An 18,781-nucleotide genomic window follows, 5' to 3' on the forward strand; every position below is an offset into this window, starting at 1 on the left:
CTCCGGTCTCGGGGCTCCGGGCTCCGGGCTCCGCTCTCCGCTCTCGGGTCTCTGGGCTCCGGTCTGGGGTCTCCGGGCTCCGGTCTGGGGTCTCCGGGCTCCGCTCTCCGCGCTCCAGGCACCATTCTCGAGGCTCCGGTCTCCGAGCTCCAGTCTCCGGGCTCCGGTCTCGGGTCTCTGCGCTCCGGGCTCCGGCGGCCCCACAGGGCGCGTACGGGGGTCGCGGGCTGGGACTCCGCTTGCTCCCGTCGCCGGGCTCCCCTTTGTCGCTGGGCGTGGGAGCGGGTCCACGCGCCCGCGGCCTCAGGGGTCCGGGGGTCGGGTCGGAGCCGACCGCGGGCGGCAGGGAACGGCTGGGAGAGGGGTACACGCCCCCCGCGGTTTGGGACTGGGGGCCGGAGTGGAAGCGACCGCGGGCGGCGGGGGACGGGTGGGAGCGGGGTACACGCCCCCTGCGGTTTGGGACTGTGGGCCGGAGTGGAACCGACCGCGGGCGGCGGGGGACGGGTGGGAGAGGAGTACACGCCCCCTGCGGTTTGGGACTGGGGACCGGACTGGAACCGACCGCGGGCGGAGAGTGGGAGTGGGTGTAGGATCCGGTCCACGCGCCCCGCGGGGCTAAGGGGATCGGGGATCGGGATGGAGCCGACCGCCGGCGGCGAGGTCGGGTGGCGGGTGGGAGGCGAGTTCACGCCCCGCGGGGTGAGGGGTCGGGTTGGGGGCGCAGGTCGGGGTCCGGCGCTGAGCGCTCCGCTTGGCCGGCAGGTGCGGCCCGGAGCCATGGTGATCATGTCCGAGTTCAGCGCGGCCCCCGCGGGCTCAGGCCAGGGCCAGCAGAAGCCCCTCCGCGTGGGCTTCTACGACATCGAGCGGACCCTGGGCAAGGGCAATTTCGCGGTGGTGAAGCTGGCCCGGCATCGAGTCACCAAAACCCAGGTGCGTGGGGCGACGGGACCGGACCGGAGCGCGAGGGCGGGGGTGGGGGCGGGACCTGATTCGTCCTGGGGGTAGCCCCCTGGGGGCAGCCGATTGATTCCCTGCCTGCACTGTCTAAACGCTGACAGTTTTTAGTTTGGTAAAGAAAAAAATGCCTTATACAGTATTATGATCCTGCATAATTTGTACAAATATCAGGGGACAGCAAAGAGGATAATGACCAGATAATCTGGGGGCGCAGAGCCCTGGCGTGGGGAGCTCAAGCCCTGTAAAGTGGGCCTGGGAAGACTGAAGACGTGGACTTAACTGACTGTTGGGAGTAATATTATTGGTTCCTTTGGTTATTCTTTTCCTGCAACTTTTTGTGACCTTTTGGGGACATAAAGTGTTTTAGAAATTAGCCTGCAAAAAAATGAAGTGTGTAAGTTGGGTTAAGTGAGGGGCTTTTTAAAATGAAGTGTCGTTTTTCTTTTAAAAACCTGTAGGTTGCGATAAAAATAATCGATAAAACACGATTAGATTCAAGCAACTTGGAGAAAATATATCGTGAGGTCCAGATCATGAAGCTGCTGAATCACCCTCATATCATAAAGCTTTATCAGGTAAGGACTCAGGTTTGCTTCTCACTGTTGCTTCTGGCAAGTGTGTTGCTTTTTATTTTCCACAAGGTAAGTTTGCAGATTCTGAAGGGCACCCCTCTCTCTGGGTGTATGTGGAGTCAGGAATTTGGTTGTATAGGCTGGATAGATTGGTATTTGTAAGCTCTGCAGATGTATTTACAATTATTTTCTTGCTTTTGGATCAAATTGAGATTTGCCTCATTAAAATTTTATTTAGTGTCGTAATTCGTTCCAGTTTCAAATGCATAGAGGTCGTTTGTTACATTTATTTTACTCTGAAAACAAACGACCAGATCTGTGTATTGCCACTGCAATCATTAGTTTAGAAGGACGAATTTGAGTGAAACAAGACACTTCCGCCTTTGCAGATAATTATTAAACTTTAAAACCAGCTGCCGTTACCGGTCTTCGTGAACTTATCTTTGCAAAGGCAAGAGGGAGCGTTTGTTTGTCTTCCCCGTTTCAACTCTTCCGTCAGAAATGGAGAGATGAAAATACTTTTGCCGTGGTGAGAGCAAGGACCTTGTCATTTAATCCACGTGAAGGACAGGCCTCACCCTGGCCGTCTGTTGGTTTGTTATGTGACTTATTTTTGTTCTCCTGTTGAAACTAATAAAGTGTATCTTCGGAAAATAAGTGCTGTTTTAATTAGGATAGCGAAGGAATCTCTTACGGAGCCGACCACTCTGCAGAGATGAAGTCGAATCTATTGCCGAAATATGAGTTGTTTGCAAACGCTCGATATTTCATCTAATTGTGTTGGATATAAGTTCCTCTGAGTGATTCTCATGAAACCCCGTGAATCTGAGACAAATTTCAGGGGACCTGTGTGTGTGTGTGTGCAGCTGCCAAGGCTGGGTGTACAGTGTGTGGGGAGGACGGATAGTAATTGAAAACTCTCCCTGAAGGCTCCTCGTTGGACTCGGTTCAGGTGCAGGTAGCGGTGGAGTCGTGGGTTCGTGTTTCCCCGATGCCGGGTTACTCAGCGTCAAGTCAGAGCTCATGGCAGGCGCGCCCGGCTGGTGTTTTGTTTCTGTTGTCATTTTTGAGTGGTGCCGCCCTGATAAGAAGTTCCTCCATGGTCACTGATGTCACTGCCTGGCCTGCTTCCACAGGACTGGCCGAGCGGCGTGTGCTTTTGCCTTGGCTGGAAGGAGGAGCCAGAGCTCCCTCCTTGTTGCCCAGGTCCCCGGCCGCCCCCTGGATGGAGTCACCAGGTTGTCGAGGCGCCCTGCCATGTGGTCCTAGTTAGGGGTCTTCTCTGGGGGAGTTTTTTCCCTGTTCTGTGTGCTTCTTTAACTGTTTGGAGACGGTAGGTTTTAGTGAGATTGTTAGGACTCTGGTTTTGACACTAGTGTCCACTTTTCATCCAGCCGGCCCAGGCTCCAGAACCTTGGTGAAACTTCCCTCTTTGCTCGAGGTTTTTTAAAACTTGAAACACATTTACTCTTTTTTTTTTTGAGGAAGATTAGCCCTGAGCTAGTATCTGCTGCCCATCCTCCTCTTTTTGCTGAGGAAGACTGGCCCTGAGTTAACGTCTGTGCCCATCTTCCTCTACTTTGTATGTGGGATGCCTACCACAGCATGGCTTGCCAAGCGGTGCCACGTCCGCACCCGGGATCCGAACCGGCGAACCCCAGGCCGCCGAAGCAGAATGTGCGCACTTAACTGCTGCACCACCGGGCCGGCCCCCAAAACATATTTACTCTTAATTCTTTCTCCATCCCTTAATTTTAATTGTGGAAAGGGATAAACAGTGGTCTTCTTACTCGTCTCTCTACCACACACGTCGAGGGCAAGGGCAGTTAAAATGCCAGCTAAACTGCATTGTGTTTACTTTTCTCGTTAGATTCCTGGGTCAAAGCAGTTGTCTTTAGAGTATCTTTTTTGAGGAATAACTATATTTTGAACCCCGGAGATGTCTTTTTCTGTAAAGAATGTATTCTCTCTCTGTCTCCCTCTGAAATATTTTAAAATACCACAGACGTGAGTTTGTTTTCCTTCTTTTAGTACCAAAGATCTGAATTTTACTTAGTTTCTTAGTTATGTTTTCAACTCTTTTAAAACATTTTTTCGAAGTGAAATAAAATTCTCGATCAATAAGAGAACCTTGACAGTGTATTTGACATTGGCTGTTGCTATTGACACACGCCGAGTAGTGTGCTGCACACAGAGCAGTCTCTCGTGGCTTCCCCGGCAAGCGGCTTCTCATGGCCTGATCCAGCATGTCGGCAAGGCAAGTGGAAGCGGGCGCTCGTTATCTCCTATTCAGCTTGCGCTGGCAGGCGTCTCGAATAATCTCTTGCCTGCTAGGCTCCTAGAAGAAAGCCCTAGCAGAACTCCGGAAGCTTCTTTTACTTCTGTAGCCTCCAGAATCCTCGAAGGGGGTGAGGCCAGGTGATACAAAAATGCGAGGGCACGTAGACCTTTTTTGAAAGCAAAGATCTGTCAGGATAGGCAGGTTGCTGCGGAATTCATCTCTGATTTTTTTAAAATTCCTTTTCTGAGTAGGAATCCCCTCATTGGTTTCTTTATTGCGGAACTTTTTCTTTCGTTTCCTTTTTTAAAATCGTGAATGCATTCCTCCTGGAGAAGTTAAAAATTTACTGGGGTTCAAGTGGATCATTTATGCCGTTGGTATGTTCCCTTTTGGTGTGGTTAAACCTTAGGTCTCTATTTTTTAGGTTATGGAAACAAAGGATATGCTTTATATCGTCACTGAATTTGCAAAAAACGGAGAGATGTTTGGTAAGCCACGCTTTTTCAAGTATCTGTTGAAAACAAATGGCGCTAACTTGTCAGGAATTGCTCCTCCAATATTTGGTTCTACCGCTCTTAAAATTCTACCGCGTTCTTCCATTGTGCCCCGGACGGCGGCCAGACTTCCGGATTTGGGGGCTATAGCCCTGTTTTGTCGCTTTTCAGATTATTTGACTTCCAACGGGCACCTAAGCGAGAATGAAGCCCGGAAGAAGTTCTGGCAGATTCTGTCGGCCGTGGAGTACTGCCACAGCCACCACATTGTTCACCGGGACCTCAAGACCGAGAACCTACTGCTGGATGGCAACATGGACATCAAGCTGGCAGGCAAGGGGCCCGCCTGGGAGGGTCCCCGCGCTCAGAAGTGCCGTCCTGCAGGAGGGGGCGTGTGTGGGGGGCACATCCCTCTGCACCGCAGCCCCTGTCATTTCCCTGGTAACCTCATCGTCTGGTTCTTTGTCTCAGATTTCGGATTTGGGAATTTCTACAAGTCAGGAGAGCCTCTGTCCACGTGGTGTGGGAGCCCCCCGTACGCAGCCCCGGAAGTCTTCGAGGGGAAGGAATATGAAGGCCCGCAGCTGGACGTCTGGGTAGGAGCCCCCATGCACGGCATGTGTCACCTGCCGGTGGCTGGTCCCCAGCGGTAACCAGGGCAGGGTGTGCCGGGGCTGACCGCGCTGTCTGTCCTCCGCAGAGCCTTGGCGTCGTGCTGTACGTCCTCGTCTGCGGGTCTCTCCCCTTCGATGGGCCCAACCTTCCGGCTCTGCGGCAGCGCGTGCTGGAGGGCCGCTTCCGCATCCCCTTCTTCATGTCCCAGGGTAGGTGAGCCGGTCGGCACCTCCGCGGGAAGGGTTGGGTAACCGGGCTGCAGGTTTTCGAGGAGGAGTTATTTCCTGAAATGCCGGCTTGCCGTCTTCTGAGTCTGCCGTGGGGCCCGTGAATCAGCCCCTGTTCTGGGGAGTGTGCGCTAGACGCCTGCCAGGGTAACCCAACCCACCCCGAGGCTTTCAGTGCCCTGCTTACAGGATGGGCAGGTGGCTTTGTCAGGCAGGCCTGGTCTCTGGAGTCCCCGCCAGCACCAGAACTAGGGGCGCTGGCCCTGTCCCCCAAGTGTTACCCACTCCACACACGTGCTTTTCTTTTCCATACAGTAAAGATATTCCACCCGCTGCCTACTATTGTGTGTGGTCATAGCAGAATGGGCAGTCTAAGTGGTTCTCTATCTGGGGGACATAGAGGGACTGTGCCCCCACGCCCCCAGGGGCCCGATCCCTCAGTTGGTGGCCTTCCTTGGCGGCAGGTCTGAGCCAACGGCATAGGCCACTGCTCCTGGCCCCGGTGCTCTTAGGCTGGTCACTTGTTCATTTGCCTGTGCAGAGGGAGCCTCGTCCCTGCAGGGCTACTGTGGGAAGCGGATGGGTGGTGGGCACGCGGGCTGCCACACAGGGCTCAGTGTACCCCCCGTGCCCCCCAGACTGTGAGACGCTGATCCGCCGCATGCTGGTGGTGGACCCCGCCAAGCGCATCACCGTGGCCCAGATCCGGCAGCACAGGTGGATGCAGGCCGACCCCTCCCTGCTTCGGCAGGCCTGCCCCGCCTTCTCTGCGCTCAGCTACAACTCCAACCTGGGCGATTACGATGAGCAGGTGCTGGGCATCATGCAGACCCTCGGGGTCGACCGGCAGAGGACGGTGGAGGTGAGCGCCCACCCGGCCCTGGCCTGCAGTGGCTCTGACTGTGGATGGGACAGGCTCTCTTTCTGAGACAGTGGCCAGTCGAGTTTAAGTGGGAACGTGGGCTAATTTAAGGGCCAGATTGTCCGCTCCTCTAAGGGACATTCTTGGCCACCCAAGAATAACAGCAGAACGGTCTCGTCAGGGAGCCTCAGTGAGACAGTCCCGGGGCGCCCTCACCCCCCATGTGAGCTCTCCTCCGCCCTGCCGGCCTCGCTCTGACCCCACCCCCCTCTGCCTCCCCCAGTCGCTGCAGAACAGCAGCTATAACCATTTTGCTGCCATTTATTACCTCCTCCTCGAGCGCCTGAAGGAGTATCGGAACGCCCAGCCGTCGGTCCGCCCCGGCCCAGCCAGGCAGCCGAGGCCCAGAAGCTCAGACCTCAGCGGCTTTGAGGTGAGGGGAGGGCCTCCTTCTAAAGCCCCGCCCCGTCTCCCTGTCTTGAATCGTGTCCCCCAAGTTGTGGATCCCTGTTTGGACGCAGGCTGAGCCCACTCGCCCCTGGGTCACATCCTCCTGCCCATCAGGCACTGGGGGTTCCCCTGTGGGCCACAGTGCATGGAGGAGAGGGGTCAGGCCTTGCCCGGTGGCCCTTTGTTCCTTATCCGTCCCTGGTGCCCACCTCTTGGCACCTCCTCCTGGTCACCCCACACAGCGTGGCCTTGAAGAGGAGGGCTGGCATGTCCTGAGCCCGGCCAGCTAGCGGCTGACACCTGTCAGCGCCAGAACAAAGCTAGCGTGGTCTTTCTTGTGACACTCCTCGCGATTGTCCCCAGAGCTGCCTCCCTGACAGCGTCTGTCCTCCTCTACCGACCCCCAGGTGCCTCAGGAAGGGCTCCCCGGCGATGCTTTCCGGTCCGCCCTGCTGTGCCCGCAGCCCCAGAGCCTGGGGCAGTCCGTCCTGCAGGCTGAAATGGACTGTGACCTCCACAGCTCACTCCAGGTGTGTGAGCACCTGCCCTGGGCACATGTGGGGTGTGGGCTCGTCTCCTTCCAGGTGGCGGTGATGGCCCCTGCGCCCGGTCTCCCACAGCTCCAGGGTTCACACGTTCGTGTCCATCCCTTGCAGCCCCTATTCTTCCCTGTGGACACCAACTGCAACGGAGTGTTCCGGCATCGCTCCATCTCCCCCACCAGCCTGCTGGACACGACCATCAGCGAGGAGGTCAGGCAGGGCCAGGGCCTCGAGGAGGAGCAGGAGGCACAGATGCCCCTGCCCAGCAGCTCAGGCCGGAGGCACACGCTGGCCGAGGTCTCCACCTGCTTCTCCCCGGGCGCCCCTCCCTGTAAGTGTTCCCCTGGGCCCCACTGGCCCAGATCACGGTCCGCTGCGTGGGTTTGTGGGCGCAGCTCTGACAGAATGCACCTTTTTGCTGGGCAGCCTCTTCTGGTGACAGTTCTCAGGACTTGTCATTTGTTTAGCTCCAGAGGCCACACAGGTTAGACACTTCGTGTGGTTGTTGGTGGCAGGGGTGGTGTGCCATTTAGCCGCCCCCAGGTGCCGGGAGGCCAGGTCCCTGGCCTAGGCCCCTCCACCTCACGGGTCCAAGCTCCCCCGTGGCGGCTGGTTGTTGAGGCTTCCTGGACTCTGGTGGCCTCTGACGTCACCACCTCCGTCCCCACAGGGTTGAGGGTAGAGGTGAGAGGCCTGGACAGCTGTGCCCGGTCAGTGGGCCGCGGGCTGCCCCAGGGCCTGGGTGACACCGCAGGGGCACAGAGAGGGCGTCAGAGCCTATTCCTCTCCTGGGGCCGTCGGCACCTCTGACTCGCCAGGAAAGCTGCCGGGTGCCAGCGGGTCGCGGTGGGCTTCGGGGAGCGTGAGGGCCCCCTCAAGCGCCGTGTCCCTTCTGCAGGTATAGTCATCTCCTCCTCTGTGGCGAGTCCTTCTGAAGGCACCAGCTCCGACAGCTGTCTGACCTCAGCAGGTGATGGCCTGGTGGGGCTCAGCGGACGCCTGGCCACTCAGGGTCTGCTGGGCACCTGCTCCCCACTCCGACTGGCCTCACCACTCCTGGGGGCCCAGTCGGCCACACCAGTGCTCCAGGCGCAGGGGGCCCTGGGGGGAGCCGCCCCGCTCCCCGTCAGCTTCCAGGAAGGCCGGAGGGCGTCGGACACCTCACTCACTCAAGGTGACTTCCCCTTTCATGCTGATTTCCACCTTCCCCAGTCCAGCAGACTGTGTGCCCTGGAAGGGTGTCACCTTGTCCTTGGTGGCAGATGGCATTCCCTTGTTCTCTCACTGGGCCTAGGCGGAGCAGGCTGAAGATGCTGCCCGGGTTCTGGATGTCCTGGTCTTCTGGGACAAACTCACACAGCTTCTGGTGGCTGGTCTTAAAAGCCCAAGAGACACTAGGATGCCGGGCAGCAGCTCCCGACCTGGATGAGGGCTGGTTCGGGGAGGCACCCCCCACAAAGGCAGCCCCCACCTGGTGCCTGGGCTCCCTCCCAGCCCTTTCCTGTGTCCCACAGCACTGCTCATGGCCTCCTTCCAAGCAGGATCTGAGCCGGGGAGGCGTGGGTCCCAGGCTGGGGTACGGTCTGCAGACCATCTTGATTTTACCTTCTCCAGGGCTGAAAGCCTTTCGGCAGCAGCTGAGGAAGAATGCGCGGACCAAAGGGTTTCTGGGGCTGAACAAGATCAAGGGGCTGGCTCGCCAGGTGTGCCAGCCCTCCTCCTCCAGCCGGGCCACCAGGGGTGGCCTGAACACCTTCCAGCTGCCCGCGCCGAGCCCAGGCCTGCACGGCAGCGGGGCCAGCAGCCGGGAGGGCAGGAGTCTGCTGGAGGAGGTGCTGCACCAGCAGAGGTACGCCCGCTTGGCGCCGGTCACCCGCGACCTTGGGGGGACTCATGGACACGGGGATTTTCTTGAGTGACCTTATCTCTTAAGCTCCCTCCCTGCTCCGTATAATCAGATGAGCGCACCTCCCTGCCCCCAAGCGTGGGGACATCTGTGAGGCAGACAGCCTCTCTCCCTGAGGATGGTGGCGGAGGTGGGGAGCAGTCAGGTTTTGTCACTTTGAAGCCCGCAAGTGGGGGCTGGGGAGCAGTGAATAAAAATGTCACGTCTGGTTGGCGGCTCTGAGCTGCTCCAAAAGCAGGAGGGAGAATGGAAATGTCAGGAATTGCTCAGGGGTTACTCACGCACAGCATCGTGCCTTCTGAGCAGCTCCAGCCAGCAGCCCCGTGGGGCGGGCCCTCCCTCGGGGGCCGGGGAAACCCGGGGTGTCTGAACCTGGCCAGGGGTGGGTGGTGTGGGAGGAACGGCCGCAGAGCTGGCAGTGACCTGTTCCCTGTGTCCCCCAGGTTGCTCCAGTTGCAGCATCACCCGGCAGCCCCACCCACCTGCCAGCAGGCCCCGCTGGTCCTCGCCCCCTGTGACGGCGCCCTCCTGGTGTCTGGACTCCAGAGGGGGCTGGGGCTGGGGCCCGGCACACTGCTGCCACCCCACCTCCTGCAGGCTGGGGCCTCCCCCGTGGCGTCGGCAGCCCAGCTCCTGGACGCCCACCTGCACATCAGCCCCACCTCAGCCCCCCTCCCGGCCGCCACTCCCCTACAGCCGCCCTTCGCCATGTTGCCCCCGAGGTTTGACCCCACGGGGCTGCCTCAGGGGGACTGTGAGATGGAGGACCTGACCTCCGGCCAGCTGGGCACGTTTGTCCTGGTGCAGTGAGGGACACGGCGGCTGCCCGCCCCGTGGCACCAGCCGACCGACTTTTCCAAGCAATAATTTCAGAGTATGTGAAGACGTTTCCGGACTCAAAGCCAATAACTTTCTAGAAGCGAAACAAGCAATACGTTTGGTGTTTTGGCTTTTTAGTTACTTTTTGTTTTACTTTTTCCTTGCACTGAGCAACTGCAACTATGAGCAGGGACTGGAAGCTTTTTGGAGAAAAATAATAATCGAGGGGCGTGTTGTTGGGGCGGGTGGACGGGAAGGGGGAAGGAGGGCAATGGGATAAGGGACGACTGGGCTGGGCTCGCCAGGCCAGCGCCACTGCGGATCAGCTGGCCATGGGAGGGGACTGGAGCCTCCCTCAACCACGGACGCCTCGGACAAGGAAACTGTGGTGTGAGCCGCGGCCGTGGAACTGAGTGGGTGCGTCTCCCTCCGCGTGCGTGTGTGCGGGTGTGCACGTGTGGACTAGTAACGTTTTTTTTTTTTAGTTAACAATCCTCCAACTTCCTGAAACATTTATGCTTCAAATGAAAACTGTGAACTTTCCACTTTATGTATTAGTTTTTAAAAAGCTCTAACAGCCATCCCAGGAGAAGATAATCTACAAATTTCTCGGAATTCTTTCCCCCGACATCAGAACCCAGAGGATCCTTGTTTCTTACTCCAGATGAGAAGTTTTGCAAACTGCTCCAGGGTCACTTTTCCAGGATTCTCCGGAGGAGCCACAAGGAAGAAGCTGGAGGGGGCGGGATGGCTGAGGTGGGGCTCTGTCCAGGGCCCCTTGGCGTGGAGCCCTAGGCGCCTTCCAGGGAGCCAGAGAGCTTCCTCCTGCTGTGCATCTCTTTTCCGCTGCTAATTGAGTTTTGATGCATTTCATTATCAGGGTCCATAAAGAACAACTGACTGGGGGAATGTGCAATATGGCGAGGCTGTGAGCAGCGCGGGCACGGGCGGCAGAGGGGTCACACCGTGACTCCACTGCCCTCGGCCGGGTCATGCTCGGTGGCCAGCCCCACCTCATCCAGGCCCCGGCGTGTTAGGCTTCCATTCAAGGAACGTGAGATGAGAGGTTAGATCAGTGTTGTTCCAGCTTTGTTCCTTTTTTCAAGCGAATACTGTGTCTGTATATAAATAGGAGACAAATACACACTACTTATTTTTTATATTTTTTACTACACTTTTGTGTTCCCGGTTTAAATTTCCCTCTCTGGTAGCACCAGGTGGGCGTGGAGGGGGACAAGGGGCGTCCTTCCCTGGCGGGTGAACTCTGGGGTGGCACTGTCAGCGAGAGGCCTCTCCAATGGACGCCGCACACGCCCTCGGCCCTGGTCGTCCCCGTCCCTTTGCCAACCCAGGTGCCTTCAGCTCACTTCGGCTCTTAGAACCTGCGGTGTTAAGGAGGCAGCGCCGGCGGGTGGGAACCAGGGCACCTGTAGAGGCCGCAGACGGCTGATTCCCAGCGGCGGGGCGGTGGGCCGGCCCGCGTCTGAGCGGCTGCTGAGCCGGGTGCTCCCCTCTGCCCGCCGCCCCCGTTGCTGTTCCTGACCCGGCGGGGACTGTCCTCGCTCCTGGCTGCAAAGAAGTCCCCAAAGCCTCCTTCTGACTTGCAGAGAAGGTTCCGGACAGACAGGAGGGGGACTCCGGACGTCCTGGGCCGCCGCGGCCTTCGCCTTCAGAGTCACGGAGGCAGCACAGTTGTTCCCAACGCCAAACTGCATCCCCTTTTAAAACGACTCTCTGTCCTAACGCCAGAGATCAAAGGCCTCCGACCCGCGACAAGCACTTTACTTTCTCGGTAGTTTCCTCTCGTTGCTGTGAGTCATGTTTCCGTGTCGTGTCTGCCGGTGTGTGCGGCGTGCGTCCCGCCGGTTCCCCGACCGCGCCGTGCCGCGCACCGAGTGCGGCCGCCTGTTTAAAGGCTCCGCGTGATCTGGTTCAGGTGTATATAGTTTGTTTTTTTACCGTAACTGAATTATTTTATTTCTTATGTTCACATGAGAAATGTATGCCAAATGATTAGTGGATGTATGTTTTTTAATTTAATATTTAAATAAAATATTTGGGGAGAAAAACCCTTGACTTCTTCCCTCGGTTCGTCTCTGTGGGAACTCCTTCCTTCCGAGCCACTTGGTTAAGACGCTGTGACCTCCAGGTTCATTCAAGTTGCGGATCTTAAAGAGGAGGGCATGGCGTCACCTCCTGCATTCAGCCCGACGGGCACCTAGCCACACACCCCAGCGTAGTGTTACTACGCGGAACTCGGCCAGCAGTAGTGATGAGTGGCTCAGTGGTCAGGGCACAGGGAGGTGCAACCTGAGGCTTACGTTCGAGTGTGTGTGCCTGGGGCCTTGCTGGTCCTCAGACGCCCTCCCCTTGCGGCAGGCTCAGGTCTGTTTTCAGATGGTTCTCCCCTCCCAGGGCATCATCCACTCTTGGCTCCTCCCCCCGTAGTGTTCTCTGCGTCTGCTTACAAATCAAGGATTTGGGAGCATCTCACACCCAAACTATTTCCTGGTCTCTTCACGTTGGCCTGACCAGCTTCCAGCAACAGGGCAGATATGGCGGCTAAAAGAACAGAGGATTCCCTTCATTTTGATACCAGACAAATATTTTTTGGTTAGAAAAAGTTCTTTAACCTCTTCACACCCGTTAGGATGGTCACCAACAAAAAAACGTACAGTAAGTGTTGGCCAGGACGTGGAGACGCCGGAACCCTCTTGCAGGGCTTGTGGGGAGCACAGTGTGCAGGTGCTGTGCAAAACTGTGGCGGCTCCTTAAAGAGTGAAGCAGAATCACTTGATCAGCCGGCAGCCCACTGCTGGGCGTCTACCCGAAAGAAGTGAAAGCAGGGACCCCATCAGATGTCTGCACACCTTTGTACAAAGGCAGCGCTGTTCACAGCAGCCAAGGGCTGGAAGCAACCCAAGTGTCCATCAACGGATAAATGGATAAAGGAAATACAGTACATACAATGGAATATTACTCAGCCTTGAAAAAGGAGGAAGTTCTGACCCCTGCTACAACATGGATGAACCTTGAGGACATTACGCTGAGTGAAATAAGCCCGTCACAAAAGGACGGACCCTGTATGAGTGCCCTTATAGGAGGTCCCTGGAGGAGTGACATTTGTAGAGACAGGAAGTAGACTGTCGAACCGGGGCCTCCGGGAGGGGAGGGGGAGTTGGTGGTTAACAGGGACTGAGTTTCACTTTGGGGAAGATGGAAAGTTCCGGAGATGGATGGTGGGGATGGCTGCACACCACTGTGAATGTATCTAATGACACTGAACTGTGCACTTAACAATGGTTAAGAGGGTAGATTTTATGTTACGTATATTGAACCACAATGAAAAGAAAAAAGATTTCTTTTCAGGAGGAGATGCCCAGAGATGGACAGTAGCTTCCTCGTGGACAGCCGGGCTCCAGGGGGGAGGGGGAGGACAGAGGACTGCGGGACCTGCAGGGAATCCTGTGAAGACAGAATACGTTTCCACGGCCTTGGGAACGGCAGCGAATCAAGTATTGCTTAAACGCCGGAATCTGTGAAGCCTCTGCCGTCAGCCAGCCTGTCTGCCTCCTCTCTCACAGCCGACAGGGTCTGAGAGCCCGGGGAGGACCTCCCGGTCGTGGGAAGGAAGCCCCCAGCAAATGTCTCCTTGTTTTCCGAGGAGTCCCGGCAGTTTTCGCTGCTCACTTAGGAACAGAGTTTTAACATCTTAAATCTCAAGCAGTGGCTGAGCTGCAGGCTGGCTTCTGACGGAAGGCGGGTCCCACCGCCCACTTCCAGGACAGCGCAACACCCCACTCGGACGCCCCTGCGCCGGCCTCACCCGGGTGTGGCCCGGGGAAGCTGGCTCTGCGCTCTTGACACCTTTGTCATGTCCGCCTGGGAAATGGGCCCAGCTCAGCCGCTGAATTCAGGCTCTGTGGCGTTTGCTGTTGAGGGAGGGAAATTCCAGTTTACTGTTTGGGGCGTGGAGTCTTGTAAACGAGGAAGAACTCAAGTGCAGATATGTGGCAGCCTCATGATGTATTTGGCTTTCGTGTTTGTGTCGTGTTGATAACTCGATGTGTGTGCGTCTTGGCTCCCCAGCTGGTGGTCAGCTCCTGGGGGGAACCCCTGTACCTCCTTCTGCTCCGGCAGCCCCGAGGGCAGTGGGGCACATGTGGCTCCTCAACAGACAGCTGTTAGCTCAGCGAGTCCATGTTCGCATGCTCCTTCTGGACTTGTGGTGTGCCATGATCACTACTGTTATTATTATTAATTATTATTATTATAGCACTTCTTAGGATTCTCAGGTTGGAAATTGGAGCCCTGCTCAGGGAGCCTCTCGGAGACCTGGTGGGACTCTAGAACTGTGTCCTGGGCTTATGGATGTGCTTGCGAATCGTTTCCCACCCCTCAGATGAGGAGGCCAGCGAGGCCTCGGCGAGGGCGCGGTGTGTTGGGGAGCCTCTCTTGGCCCCAGCACCTGCCTCGTGCTCTGCCAACGCTTCTGTACCGTGGATGACCCCACCTGCTCGGGAGTTCTGCCAGGTGTTGACGTTGTGGATGTGTCCGTGCCTGTTGGGGAGTGGCGAGGCTGAGCGTGCTTTGGCACATCGCTTAGCACACGATTGCACATTTGAGTGATGGGTGCTCTGGGCTCTGAGATTCTCCCCCCACCCCCCGCCCCCCGTCCCTCTGGTGGGGGTCCAGGTACAGCCCGCAGTGGTGATGGCTGCAGACCAAGCAGCTGTTGGAGTCCTTGCTCATGCCAGGTGGAGCCGAGCCCAGCAGGCCCGACACGCAGAGGAGCACAGTGGCCTCAGAAGGTGGCCTGTGGTGTCAGACACGCCAGGGTTTGATCCCCGCTCTGCAGCTCTCTGGTCTTGTGACAGTGGATAATGACCACTGTGTGTTGACTTTCTTGTTTTCAAGATGGCGCACGTAACAATGCAGTCTGGCTCTTGGAAGGGTGGTGGACACTGTGGGCACTCACCACCACAAAAACCACTCAGCACTGGCACCCGGGGAGCACTCCATGAACACAGCAGTGCCTGTAGCGTCACAGCCGCCAGACGGCAGAATGTCCCTGAGGGAAGAAGTGTCAGTGGGCCAGGTGGCTCGAGGCTCAGCCACCGTCTCGTGCTGCTGTTGAAACCATGACTCCTCCTGAAGAAAATAGGAGGCCATCACCCCCAGCTGCCCTAGGTGCCATCTGTGTGCTTCTGTCATCCGAAACTGGTGGCACTTTTGCTGCTGGGCCATGGGATAACGCGTACAAGTGTCTGTCCTGCTTTTAGGAGGAAGTCCTTCTGGGTGTCCGGAAACATGGTGGCTCCAGAATGGGACCGGCCTCTGTGGGGCGGGGTGTGTCCCAGCCCCGAGCGGGCACTGGGACTCGTGGATTGGTAGGGTGAGGGAAGTCCCAGGCTGGAGGTGAGTGCTCATGTCACTCAGGGGCAGGAACCAAAGCTGACCGAGAGGAACTGACTTGTTTGGGGTGGAAGAGAAAGTGTCGGCCCATTATTTTTCCTTCCAGAATAACACTGGGGGGTTTCAGAGGAGCACAGTGTTTAGCGGCAGCATGCACCCGGCCCTCCTCTGGAATGACCTTTGGTCTTGGCGGGGAGTCCAGAAGAGGGGATGTGGGGTCCATCTCGAGTTCCCCAGGTCTGGCCCTGAGGGCTCCTGTCCACGCAGAGAGAAGAGAACGGAAGCCTGGACTCTGGGCTCATGACTGTGTAGCCAGGAGGGCAGAGCAAGGAGGAGGGGGAGAAAGCGAACACAGTCAGTTCCTCTCCTCAGGAAACTCCTGGGATCTCCGTCTGACTCACTCTTTAATTATCATCATTTCGCTTATTTGAATGTGATCTCTGTAGAAAATAGAAAGGATTTCAACATTGCTCAGGAAGCCAGGGTGACCAGCAATGCTCCGTTCCCTTCACCTCTGAGAAGCCACGTGGTGGAAGGAAGCACGCAGCCTCCAGGCCGGTCCAGCTTCCCCAGCAGGTTTGGGGGATTTTTCTTAAGTCTGAGAGGGAAGGGACAGTGGTCCCCCTCATCCACGCTTCTGCTCCCCGTGGTTTCAGTTACCTGTGGTCAACCATGGTCCAAAAATATTAAACGGAAATTTCCAGAAATAAACGATTCATAAGTTTTAAATTGTGCACCATTCTGAGTAGTGTGACAAAATCTCACACCGTCTGGCCTGGGACGTGAATCACCCCTTTGTCCAGCAGGTCCACGGGGTTTGCGCTGCCTGCTACCATGCGTTAGTCACTTAATAGCTGGCTTGGTTATCAGATGGGCTGTCTTGTGTTCAAGTCACACTTATTTCACATAATAATGGCCCCAAAGCGCAAGAGGAGTGCTGCTGGCAACTCGGATCCGCCAAAGAGAAGCTGTAAAGTGCTTCCTTTAAGTGACAAGGTGAAAGTTCTCGACGTAATAAGGAAAGAAAACAATCGTATGCTGAGGTTTCCAAGATCTACGGTAACTGTTATTAGAGTATATTGTTAAAATTATTCTATTTTATTATTGTTGTTAATCTCTTACTGTGCCTGATTCATAAATTAAACTTTATCATAGGCATCGATGTATAGGAAAAAACATGGTATATACAGGGTTTGGGACTGCCAAGGCGCCAGACATCCACAGGGGGTCTTGAGACGCGTCCCCTGTGAGAAGTGGGGCCTACTGCATCTTTCCTCCTTCCCCGAGAGTGTCTTCTTCCAGCCGGCAAGGGGTTGAGTGAAAAGCCTGGGGCTTCCAGGTCCCACTGGACTGAGGTCTGAAGAACGAGGGCCACGGGGAGTGCAAACCCTGCAGAAAGCGATGCACCCCCAGAACGAATCCGCCCTGCTGAGGCCTGATTGACGTGCAGTCGACGCACCCGTGGTAGCACAGAGGCCAGCGAGCCTTGACAACGGCCGGACCTGTGTGACCAGCACCGAAACCAACACTCAGAACGCGTCTGTCACCCAGGGAGCCCCCGGGCCCTTTGCGGGGGATCCTGCTCGTTCTCGTGGCCCCAGGCAGCTGATGGCGTGCTTGCTGTCACTGCAGATTAGTTTGCATTTTCTAGAATCTCCTCCGAATGGGTCCTGCGGCGTGTGCTCTCCGTTCGTCTGCTTCTTCCCTCAGCATAATTAGGTAGAGGCTCGTCCAGGTGTCGGTGTATCTCTAGTTCACCCTTTCTACTGCTGAGTAGCTATCCGTGGTGTGGACGGACCAGAGTTGTTTATTTACTCACCTGTTGACAGACTCTCAAGTCGTCTCCAGTTTGGGGCTGTTGCAAACGGTGCTGCTATGGACATTTGTGCGTGAGTCTGTGTGGACATATTTTGTTTCTCTTGGGTAATAACGATGGAAGCCAGCGGCGGCGTCATATGGTATGATAGCTATTAACTTGATAAGAAGCTGCCAGCGATTTCCCAAAGTGCCTGCCCCAGTTACCTTCCCACCCAGCGTGTGAGCGTTCCGGTTGCTCCGCATCCTCCCCAGCACTGGTGGTGTCGGTCTTCTAAATGTTAGCCATTCTGATAGGTGGTAGTGGTGTGTTACTGTGATTTTATTTTGCATTATCCTGTGACTAGTGACCTTTCACATCTTTTTATGTGCTTATTGGCCTTTCTACTTTTCAACTTTATTTAAATCTTTGCCCATATTTAACTGGGTTTTTGAATTCCTATTAGTGAGTTGTAGGAGTTCTTTATATATTCTGCATATGTTTCTTTGTCACATGTGTGTATGTGTACATAATAAATATGTACATATGTGCACCTATAGCATATACATATCCATACACATGTGTATGATGTAGATAAATGGACACATGCACATACACACATATATATGTCTGTACGTATGCGTGCGCACACACACGCGGAATATGGCCCATCTGTGGCTTGCCTTTCACTTGAAGAGTGAAGTTGAAGATTTTAATTTTTATGAAGTCCACCTTATCATTTTCTCTTTTATGGTTAGTGCTTCTTGTTATTGCTTCATTGATCTCCTCCATCAATGTCAGGGATATCCCCTATGGCCCTCTCTGGAAGTTTTGTACATCTAGCTTCTATGTCTAAATCTACGATCCCCTTTGGGGTCATTTTTGCCTATGATTTGGGACAGCAGCTGAGGTTTATTTTTTCTCTGTAGATGTCCAGTTGCTCCAGCACCATTTATTGAAAAGATCGTCCTTTGCCCCCATTGAATTAATTTGGCACATTTGTCAGAAATCAAGTCACATAAATGTAAGGGCCTACCCCTGGACCCTGTTCTGTTCTGTTGATGTTTATGTCTATCTGCTGGCTATGCCACACTGTTGATTATTTTTCTTATTATATTAAGTCTTGATGAAATTGGGTAATATAAGTCTTCCAATTTTGTTCTTCTTTCTCTAAATTAATTTTGCTTTTCTAGGTCCTTTGCATTTCCATAGAAATTTTAGACTCGGCTCGTCAATTTCTACAAATTGTATTGAACCTACATATTTGTGTAGAATTGGTATTATTTCTTCCTTAAATGTTTAATGGAATTCATCAGTGAAGGCGTTTGGAGCTGGAATCACTCTGTGGGAAGATTTTAAGTTACAGATTCAATTTCTTTAAGAAGCTTAGAGCTATGCAGACTCCCTAAGTCATCTGGGCGAGATTAAGTTTGTGTCTTTCAAGGCGTCCATCCATTCCATTGGACTTGTTGGCTTTGTTTCTCTGACATTCACCACATTCTCTTAGTAGCATTTGTAGTAGTGTCTGTAGCATCTGTAGTAATGTCTTCTGTTTCACCGAGACTCATTTTATTTCCAGTGTGTGGCTCATCCTGGTGGAAGCTCCGTCTGCCCTGGAGAAGAGTGTGCATTCCCATTGTCAAGTGGCCTATTCTACAAACATCATTCAGGTTATGTTGGGCGACACTGTCTTTTCTGTGATCTTTTCCTCTTCATTCCTGAGAAAGGAGTGTTGAGATCACTGGTTATACTTGTGGATTTGTCTGTCTCATCCATTATCTCAGTTTCATCTTCACGTAGTCTGAAACTCTCTCTTATCAGGCACACACATTTTTAGGAT

General features: G+C 55.1%; 1 protein-coding gene across 1 annotated transcript in view; it reads left to right on the top strand.

Annotated features, from left to right (window-relative positions):
* LOC124234330 (serine/threonine-protein kinase SIK1) overlaps positions 1-11,818 on the top strand; it is a 13,006-nt gene extending 1,188 nt beyond the window's left edge. The window contains exons 2-14 of the mRNA XM_046651654.1: positions 766-936; positions 1,422-1,538; positions 4,241-4,304; positions 4,482-4,643; positions 4,782-4,906; positions 5,011-5,134; positions 5,791-6,014; positions 6,298-6,447; positions 6,872-6,994; positions 7,121-7,337; positions 7,905-8,180; positions 8,621-8,855; positions 9,356-11,818. Coding sequence (XP_046507610.1) covers positions 766-936; positions 1,422-1,538; positions 4,241-4,304; positions 4,482-4,643; positions 4,782-4,906; positions 5,011-5,134; positions 5,791-6,014; positions 6,298-6,447; positions 6,872-6,994; positions 7,121-7,337; positions 7,905-8,180; positions 8,621-8,855; positions 9,356-9,722 — 2,355 coding nt within the window. The 3' untranslated portion in view covers positions 9,723-11,818. The remainder of the gene's footprint in view (positions 1-765; positions 937-1,421; positions 1,539-4,240; positions 4,305-4,481; positions 4,644-4,781; positions 4,907-5,010; positions 5,135-5,790; positions 6,015-6,297; positions 6,448-6,871; positions 6,995-7,120; positions 7,338-7,904; positions 8,181-8,620; positions 8,856-9,355) is intronic.
* The last annotated feature ends 6,963 nt before the right edge of the window (positions 11,819-18,781 follow it).

The sequence above is a fragment of the Equus quagga genome, unplaced genomic scaffold (assembly GCF_021613505.1).
Source record: "Equus quagga isolate Etosha38 unplaced genomic scaffold, UCLA_HA_Equagga_1.0 73442_RagTag, whole genome shotgun sequence".
Taxonomy (NCBI): Eukaryota; Metazoa; Chordata; class Mammalia; order Perissodactyla; family Equidae; genus Equus; species Equus quagga.